The sequence below is a fragment of the Austrofundulus limnaeus genome, unplaced genomic scaffold (genome assembly GCF_001266775.1).
Source record: "Austrofundulus limnaeus strain Quisiro unplaced genomic scaffold, Austrofundulus_limnaeus-1.0 Scaffold166, whole genome shotgun sequence".
In the NCBI taxonomy this organism is placed as follows: Eukaryota; Metazoa; Chordata; class Actinopteri; order Cyprinodontiformes; family Rivulidae; genus Austrofundulus; species Austrofundulus limnaeus.
Genome location: NW_013952568.1, coordinates 378180 through 387684, shown reverse-complemented (window position 1 = coordinate 387684; position 9505 = coordinate 378180). Strand labels below are relative to the sequence as shown.

The 9505-nt window shown below is 39.1% G+C and overlaps 1 protein-coding gene across 4 annotated transcripts in view; it reads left to right on the top strand.

Annotated features, from left to right (window-relative positions):
• Positions 1 to 9505, top strand: part of mlxip (MLX interacting protein) — an 18776-nt gene that overhangs the window by 4375 nt on the left and 4896 nt on the right. The window contains exons 2-16 of one of the 4 annotated variants that reach the window (XM_014017345.1): positions 937 to 1043; positions 1400 to 1485; positions 1684 to 1773; positions 1918 to 1959; positions 2398 to 2569; positions 2662 to 2751; positions 2929 to 3023; positions 4614 to 5169; positions 5438 to 5523; positions 5685 to 5790; positions 5879 to 5991; positions 6128 to 6235; positions 6319 to 6446; positions 6849 to 6972; positions 8070 to 8199. In XM_014017345.1, coding sequence (XP_013872799.1) covers positions 937 to 1043; positions 1400 to 1485; positions 1684 to 1773; positions 1918 to 1959; positions 2398 to 2569; positions 2662 to 2751; positions 2929 to 3023; positions 4614 to 5169; positions 5438 to 5523; positions 5685 to 5790; positions 5879 to 5991; positions 6128 to 6235; positions 6319 to 6446; positions 6849 to 6972; positions 8070 to 8199 — 2033 coding nt within the window. Of the gene's footprint in view, positions 1 to 936; positions 1044 to 1399; positions 1486 to 1683; positions 1774 to 1917; positions 1960 to 2328; positions 2570 to 2661; positions 2752 to 2928; positions 3024 to 4613; positions 5170 to 5437; positions 5524 to 5684; positions 5791 to 5878; positions 5992 to 6127; positions 6236 to 6318; positions 6447 to 6848; positions 6973 to 8069; positions 8200 to 9505 lie in introns of all 4 variants that reach the window. The other 3 variants (XM_014017344.1, XM_014017343.1, XM_014017346.1) reach the window with 3 other exon arrangements.

The following is a 9505-nucleotide window of genomic DNA, read 5'->3' as shown; positions in this document are numbered from 1 at the left end:
ATTTTCCACCATTTGCAAAAAATTCTTTAAAAGTCAGACAAAATAATTTTCTCAATTTTTTTCACATTTTGTCTCTCATAGTTCAGGTCTACCTATGATGTCAATTACAGGCCTCTCTCATCTTTTTAAGTGGGAGAACTTGCACAATTGGTGACTGACTAAATACTTATTTTCTTCACTGTATTTTTTGTCTGCTGCTGTACTTTTGGACTCAAATTTAGGTCATTCTGTTGTGAAGACAGCCGACAATCAGACATTCAACCACTATCAGCAAACTGAGGTTGTTGCAGAGGACGGTGCTGGTTCAGTGGTGCAAAGGGCAACGTTCATCTTAAATATTCAAGCACTGGGTGGTTGTTAGGTCGGCTGGTGTGAGGCTGTCTTATGGTCAATGCAAATACTAAATCAAAATCAAGAAATAAGACGTTAAAAAAATAGAGGGAATAGAGGAAAAAATTAAGGCTGATAAATTCAGATCTACTTTGATTTTATGATTATATGATTTCTAAAAATAGCCATTTATTTATTTATTTATTTATTTATTTATCATTTTTATTTTCCTGTCCCAGTAAATTCATCATCATAGTTAGACAAACACCAGTGAGCGCATCATTTTAATAAAAAGATACAAGAACATAATCTGTCTGCCAGCATCTTCTAAAATGTGTAAGCTATGAAAAGGTCCAAGATACATTTCCTCTGCAAAGACCAAATTGAAATAATCATACAATAAAAGAAGTAAAATGTTTTTCTTTTCTCTTCTTAAATCGGATCATTAAAACTGATTTTATTTGATGTTTTTAACTAACTTGCTGAAAATGTCTGACAATAAGTTTCAGCTTTAGATACTGAGTGCTGTTATATGCTTGCATTACTGTGGTTTATGTCGTCTGAGAAATAAATTGTTCTGTTGATTGAGTTTATTCATTTTTCTAGTGGAAAAATAGTTTCTCCCAAATGGAAGAACTTTAAAGGTTTAAAGCTGCTCTGGAGAGACAAGATCCGCCTTAACAACGCCATATGGAGAGCCTGGTACATGCAGTGTAAGAGTGAAACCTTTTATCTGACAAGTTGTAGTTCAGTTTGTGTGTTTGGACTGCACTTGTCTTTGTCAGCGTACTCTTATCAGTATTATCTTTAAACTTGTGAACTGTGGAACTGGCTTCTGTTTTTACGATGTCTTCAAAAAATATAAACCTGTAGTTTTAAACCTGAATATACTTTGAGCGGTTTGATTGCATGCCAGTGTCTAATAGTAAATTTTATTTGTGTCATAAAGACAAACAGAAGCAGTTAACATAAGTGAATAATTATTCAACCAGATATGACTTGAGATAAAAATAAAAAAAATTGTCCATTTTAATTAGAGAATGATTAAAGTTGTTTTTTTTTCTTTCAGATGTTGAGAAAAGAGGGAATCCTGTTTGTCACTTTGTAACCCCCCTGGATGGAAACATGGACTCAGATGTTCATCGTCCTGCAGAGGTAAACAAAAAAAAAAGTGTGATGACTGTGAGAAATGCAGACTCAAAGATTTCTTAAATGTTTTGTGGCCGTAATCACAAAGATCATTTTAGGTTCAGTCTCCTGAAGACCTTAGTTTGCTGTTTTTTTTTTTTCTACTGCCTTCCCTTCATCTCGATGACAAATTTCTGCATTTTATTTTTATTTTTTCTTCTACAGGTGACTGCTACAGATGGAAAAGGCTGGAAAAGAAGAATTGAAATTGCCATAAAAGAATATCATAAATGGAGAACATATTTTAAGAAAAGGGTATTGCTGTGTTTTTTTAAACATTTTAATATGTTAATTATTCTCAGGGTAGCGCTTTGAGTTCTGCAAGTTTGTCCTATTGTCGTTTGGCTTTATTTGAAATATTAAGCTATGTAAAATAACATGGTGCTCGTTCTTTTGTAGCTACAGAAGCACAAAGATGAGGACCTGTCCAGCTTACTTAAGGTATGAAGAACTGCATCCTGATTAACAAAACACTTCTGATGTCAGCACCGCTAAAACTAACCCATTATTTATTTACTTTACAATAAATACTCTCTTCTATAATGTGAAAGGATGTTGACAGCTTGTATTTTGTTTATGAGAGCAGTCACTGCACTGTGCAAAAGTTTCAAGCACTTAAATTGATCGCACCTGTCTGTTCTCTCACATATGTGATAAATGAAATCCAAACAGCTGCTTATTTCTTTTGCACAGTATTAGCTGAGGTTTAGTGCATGAATGATGTTAGTGCCGTCCCTTGTTGATTGTGCACCACACTGCATGCTTGTGAGACATTAACTGGCTTGGTGGTTGCATTTTGCACAATTAAAGGGGCCAGAGGAGCAGTTTTCTCTGTTTGGAGAAGTCTCTCCAGACATGCTCCGTGCTTCCTTTTATCAGGATGAAGAGACCGCTTCACGCCGCGTGCCTCGCAAGTATAATGAAATCCCCGCCCCCATGGAGATGGACCCCCTGTTTGACATGGACGTTCTGATGTCAGAGTTCACAGACACCTTGTTCTCGACGCTGGCCTCACACCAGCCCATCGCCTGGCCCAACCCCAGAGAAATTGGTGAGAAAGTCATCAGATGTTTTCAGGAGCTTTTAATTTCCGCTCATTTTACTATCTTTGTTCCTCCGTACTGCTGCCTCCACTGCTCACAGCTCACGCAGGGAACGCAGACATGATCCAACCAGGACTCATCCCCTTACAGCCTAACCTCGACTTCATGGACTCCTTCGATCCTCTGCAAGGTAGTGATGAGGCGCTGCCCACAGCTGCAGAAATAAAAYGCAAACTAATATTGCACACTGTCTAGGAATTGAGCACACATGTTCTGATAATGCTGCTCTAGTCGTCAGCTTAGCCTAACATACGAAGTAGTGTGGTTTTTTACTAACCTCCGGCTAACATAGAGACTCTTGTTCCAGACTTATTTCACAGCCTCCGTCAGCCTGTCTTCCCCTCTGTTTCCCCCACTGCATCATCTGTCACCCCTCAACCCAGCAGCAGCTCTCAGTCGCAGGTAAACACCGACCCAGCCTCAGCCCCTAACACACTCCAGTATCACCATCTGTGCCTTAATATGGTTTTTCTTTTCTTTTGTTAAGTACAAAAATGGTTTTATGCAGAATTTTAAGGACTACTGTCATCTTTAGGTCTGTGTAAATACATCAAAAACACAAAATAACTAGAAGCACTCGGAGAGTGCAAATCTCCACCAAGACCACTTTCCCCCATCCTGTAATAGAGTTACAAAGGGGCACACCAATACTACAGTGCCACCTGCTGGACACTTTGAAACCCACGCCCTGTGAAAGCATCACAGCTTTGCCGATCTCAGAGTGTTAAAAGAAAAAATATTCCTGTATCCGCATCGTGATCCGGAACATCACCAAAATTTAAAGGTGTGTTACTTGAGCCAGTACCCATATGTGGTGGTAAAAATGTCATGAGTTTTTGAGTAATATTGTCCACAGACAGAACGACAGAATGACTGACAGACATACGCGACCGAAATCATTACCTCGCCCTTGGCGGAGGTAATAATTCAAAACTTTATTTAGCAAGAATCAACATGATTTGCTGAAATTGATTAACCCTGAAGTGAAGCAAGTTGAAATATTAAATAGTAAAGAAAATTTGTTTCTGTTTCAGATTTATTCTTCTTTATGAGTTTTGATAATTCGATTAAAGTATTAAAGCATGTTTTTTGAGTTTCCCCCTGAATGCTTTCCAGTAAATCCTCATTTTTCTTTAAATAACAAAATATAAAAGTGTTTTTACTTTAAGCATCCAAAAACTGTTTAACACCTCCAAAGTCTAAACCAAAGTTCATGTTGTTTTCATGTTGGTTTACCAGTGTTTGCATTTAAAATCATTGTGAAATGTAAAGAAAATAAACAGAAAATTTTATAACRTCATGGTACTATTATGGGAAGATTTACAGCAGCACCAACAAAAAGTATAATACTTAATCCACCTTTATTTCTTGCAATCGTTAAATTACCAATRAAAATAAAGATTATGTTCATGTCTTAATGTATAAACAGTATTTGTGTATTTTGTACAACATTCCTTTGCCTGTTAACTGTGGTAGTTTTTTTTTTCTTATTACTTGAAATTTATATATATAAAAAAGTCAGACAGGTCAAATACATGGACATTTTTAAAGTAGTAAAAAAACATCAATGTTTTATACAACATGGACTTAGCTATTTTATTACCTTCAAATTTAAATTCTTACAATGTCTCTTGTTTTTGTTTACTTGTTTTGTTTTACCACTTGTTACTTAAAAAAACAATATTAATGCAGCTTGGTTGATATTTATTTTTTCTACTTACATCTTTAATTTAGAAATCACAGCAAGAGAAACTAGTGGCATTAGCTGTAAATATTAGGCTAACTCTAACCCTCATTAACTCTTTAAAATGAATTTAACTACTAATGAATTAAATGAGAAATAATTCTTTCTCTGGCTAAAGCAGCCTGATTACTGATAAACTGTAAACTTAACAAAAAAAAAACAGTTTCCAGCTAACACTGTGTCTCTTCTCTATATTCTGCTGTAAGAAAGTAATAAATTACATTTTTTCCTTTTTTATCTATCATCAGACCTCGTTAATGTCCTCCTTGCAGCTCTCAGGGAACCACATACCCCCCGTCAGCCCCCTACCCCTTCCTGCCCCCATGGTCAGTCAGACGAATCCAACAGGTGACGATGAAGCTGCGTACGAGCAGAACTACGCTTCCCTGTTTGGTGGGGAGGTGGCGTCCAGCRATCAGCCTGTGGTTCCCTCCGTCTCTCAGCCTTTATCCCAAGACCCCCTGGTTCGATGCCTTCCAGGCCAGAATGTGGCCCCGGCAGCTCCCATGGTTCCTTTACCTTTGGAACATGCCTCAGTGCTGGACGAGGCCACACCCACCACCGTGATCACACATACCGCGCCCTCAACCGTCACCCCCAGCAGCACAGCCACCGCCTTCAGCCACATCTCGGCTGCTCCGCMCCAGCTCCAGCCTCTGGCTCCGCCTCCCGCTCCTCACAAACAGCAACCTCAGGCGTTCGCTCTGCCTCGCTCMTTTAAGGCGAACGCATCCAACAAGGTCCGTGCCGTGCAGCGGGTCGCTCCTGCCAGCACCCTCCCTCCTCCACAYGTCATTTTTCAAGGTCAGTGCTGTTCTTGTAAATGTTTTTTCTGATTTAATCTGAGAGTGGATATCTGATTGTCACGAGACAGCGCTCAAGCCTTTCCTATTYCAACAATCTTTGCAAGAAGTGGCTTTAAAACATGACATTTACACAAATTAGTTGTTCTGAAACATGTTTTATTTTACAGTCTATCAAAGCTGACTTTTGTTTAAATGAATCTGTCAACAGTACTGATTGRTTTATCATGTGTTTTTAATAAAATGTGAATAAACACAAATCCTCTCAGCTCATTTTCCAGGTCATCCCAGTGCTGTTTTTGGTACATCCCCACCTGCTGCTGGTGTGGTCATCACTCCACCACTTTTTGCAKCGGTATGTTTCAGTTTGTTTTGCAAATCAGACAGAAATAGTGGCAACATTAGTTATCACATCAGTTGCAAATTAAAGCATGTTTGTTTTATTGATTGATTGACTGATTTTATTTTATTTTATTGCACCATTTCTTGTTCTTAGTAAATGTTTTTGTGTTTCAGGCCTCAGGATTGCCTCATTCGCAGAAGACTCCTCAGCCCATTGTCCTAGAAAAGAAGTTGTTTTCTACTGGCCGAAAAAGTCGRAAACAATCCTCTCCTGGCGCCGGTGAGATTTCTGTCTAAGACAAAAGCTTTTCATGACTCCAAGCTTGCTGCTTCCTTTAAAAAAAAGTCTTTTGTGCTTTTCTTTGCAGTTCACAGTCAGCCTGAGTCCAGTCAAGGGTCGCCTTGTGGTTTAGATCAGGTTCCCAGTCCTCAGTCAATAATCAGCTGCAGCTCAGCTCTGGTAAAGAATGAGCACAATCAGGTTTGTGTCTGTTTGTTATTAGCTGCTCACAGGTGGGAGTGAATAAATCCCACTATGCTGAAACATCAGCAACAATGTTTCTTTAATTTGTGAAACGCTCCGTAATGACTCTGATATTTTCCCTGGCGTGTGACAGAACTGGAGGACGAGCCACATATCTGCTGAACAAAAGAGACGCTGCAACATAAACATCGGTTTTAAGACGCTTTGCAACGTCGTTCCCACTTTAAAGTCCCAATCTAATGTAAGTCTGTTGAAATGTGTCTTCCGGGGCTGGAATTACGCAGAGCTTATTCTGAGGTTTACTTCTGAACTGCGTGTCTTCAGATTACAAACGCGGTCACTCTGCAGAAGACCGTGGAGCACATCGGGAAGCTCCAGCAGGAGAGGCAGCAGATCCAGGAAGAGGTCAAGAGGTTACGAGAGGAGATCGAGGAGCTCAATGCTTCTATTAGGTAATCTAAAACACGATATACGTAGCACTGTGCAGAAGTCTTGAGTCACCCCTTATCTTTTATATTTTGCTCTAATTTCTCTATAAGTGGTCTCCATCCATAGTTTTTAGTTCTTATATGATAAAAAAGTAGCCTTTTATACAGAGTAGGTCGAAATAAGATGTGCAGAATAAAGTCAAAGGTTAAAATAAGTAAAGAAGCAGCCAAAGTCTAAAAAATAAAAACTTCTGAAAAGTCACTTCTTAAATAAAGATGATGAACTGGCCTGACTGCTCAGAAGTAAAATGTAAATAAATGAGGAGTGATTGATAACGATACACATTCTCACCCCTCTGAGTGTGTGCAAGAAGTTGGACAGACTCTGTAAAACTTTAACTGTTGCCTCTCTGTGTTTGTTCTCAGCTCGTGTCAGGAGCAGCTACCTGCGACAGGTGTGCCCATCAGGCAGAACCGCTCAGAGCAAATGCAGGAGAAGTTCAATGATTACGTGAAGACCCGCACTCTTCAGAACTGGAAGTTCTGGATTGTATCTTTCCACAAGGCAGATCTCACTGTCTTTGATGTTTTATAAAAATACATAAAAACAGAGTGATGTTGGCTGTATCATCAATAATATACACATTCACAAACACTGAACGCTTTGCTGCATCTTTTAGCTACATTTTATCATAAAAAAGGAAATTATTTTTGCTTTTTACTAAGCCAAAGTAACTATTCATGAAGGAATCCCCTACCTTTCTTTGTGGTCGGTGCCTTCTGCACAGAGCATCGTCTACTCTTCACAAGTGAGTCAGTTTGTCCATCACCAGTAATCCTTGTAGCCACAGCGGAGCTATTTATGCGCCGCCGTTCTCACAGCTCTGGTTAGATATCTTTTGAAGCTTAGATAGCGGGATGAGATAATCAGCGATGCTGCCCGCAGACCCTGAACGATTCTTGTATCATGTACTGTTGCAGAGGAAGTCCGTAAACTGTTCTGAACGTTTTCTGAGCAGCCTCAGTGTTTGTTTTTAATGCTGTTTCGCTGCAGCAGAACTCTTCTGCCAAATCTTGTGGCAGTGAGTTGTTTGTGCCGGTGCCCATCAGCACAGTGGGAAAAATGATTCTAGTAGAAAGTTTGTCCTGTTTTAGATTTTTAATCTCTCCTGTTTTAATTAAACAGTTAAATGTTTTCACATATTTTCCACTAAGAGAGTTTTAACCCCAGTCTCCAGTCTTGACCTTGATGCGGATCACTGGAGCCTAAGCATCGGCTCTTGACTGGACACAGCCGTTCACATCAGGGCTACCAGAAGTGATGTTTGTTCACCACTTCCTTTTGTTGTTTCAGTATTAGCAGCTGACATTCAAGCATTCTACTTGCAGCAGAGTTAAAGCCTGTGAGCAGTAATGAACAACTCTTAATTGTGCTTGTCTTGACTTCTATCCTTAACAAGCTGCAGAGACATGATGGTGGACTTTCTGCTAAATTCAGTTTTCTTCAACACACCTAAAGTTTCAGCTCTTTTTCTTCTTCTCTGCTCATAAATACTTCCAGAGTTTGCTCCGTAGTCATTTGTAGAGCAGGGCTGCATATCTGGCTCTCTGATGGACTATTTTCCTTGACTCTAATGCTCTTTTCAGTTCAGCATCATTATCAAGCCCCTCTTCGAGTCTTTCAATCTAATGGTAACGACAACGACCAAGGCGGAGCTGTATCGGACCACGCTGCAATGGCTCGATAATCATTGCTCCCTCCCCGTTCTCAGACCCAGTAAGTAAAAATGTCACTTGCTTTAAATACACTACTCTGTGATTAGTCGACGCAGTTAAAATCTGCCCACACACTCTGAACAGATCAACAGTTGAGTCATCAGGTCAAGATTTTGTTCCAGTTGCAGGGATTTTCATTTTTGACTCTTCTAATATCTCTGTTTGTATTTTCCTGCATTTTACTCAGTTACCATGATGCAACGGAGGAGTATTACAATACAACTTAATTTGGTTGAGATCAAATTGCTTCAGATCTGATAATCAGGGTTAAGTGAAACATTTTCAACCCCTCTCACAAGTCACAGGAATTTGGTTTTTTTCAAAGCCATGTCTGATTTTAGCTTTAACACTTAGCGGCAGATAAACAGTGATGACGTCTAAGATTTTTATCATCCAGTTGTAGATTTGTAGCTTACAGAGGAAAGGGCTTTGCTTTATRTGAAAAGGAAATTATTCAGCTTTGAGTCTGTGTCATTGGATCAAAGAAAAATCCCTACTTTAAGCTTTGGTTTCCATTWAAATATTTGTTACTTTTTGACATTCTTGTCTGACATTAACTGATTCAGATCTGTCCCGCAAGAAAATTAATAATTGTAAGTCTGCCATAGTAGCCATCAAAAGTGTCCAAAGTGTGGCCTGCAAGCAGGCCGTGAATTAGAAATATACATTTTGCCTGCAGGCTGAATAGTTTGATCTAGATAAACCTCAATAGCAAATTTTAAGGGTGATTTATTTTTTTAATATGTAATTTTTGGTCCAACGTTAAAACCAGATAAGGAAAATCTTAATGTGAAATATAAAGAACAATACAAGTTTTTTGTCGTAATAAACTACTTTTCTTATTTTGATCCAATATCCTGGTAAAAAGAACGGCAGACCTTTTGACTTTTATTAAAAAGATGACTTTTTTAGTAACTATTCGTGGCTAAATGCAGAAAGTGTATTCTAAGAATAGTAGTTAGGGGGATATGAGACTTTGGTAATGGAACTTAATGTCAAACAAAAAAGGGGCATTTTTTTTCTTTTAATCAAGAATTCAAGTTTTTGTGGTCCACAAGTGCTCTTCTCCATTTCCCCTACCATTATCCAAGTCCCGACCCACCAACGAGACCGCCTGCCCCTCCAAGAATTTCACATCATGTAGTCATTTTTATTTGAATAACGCCAGATCAAGTTGAGAGCTATTTTTGCGGTCACTCCTCCACATCCACCTTACACTGAACTTAGGGGAAAAAAAGACGGTTACCGAGCGAGTGTGTGTGTGTGTGTGTGTGTGTGTGTGTGTGTGTGTGTGTGTGTGTGTGTGT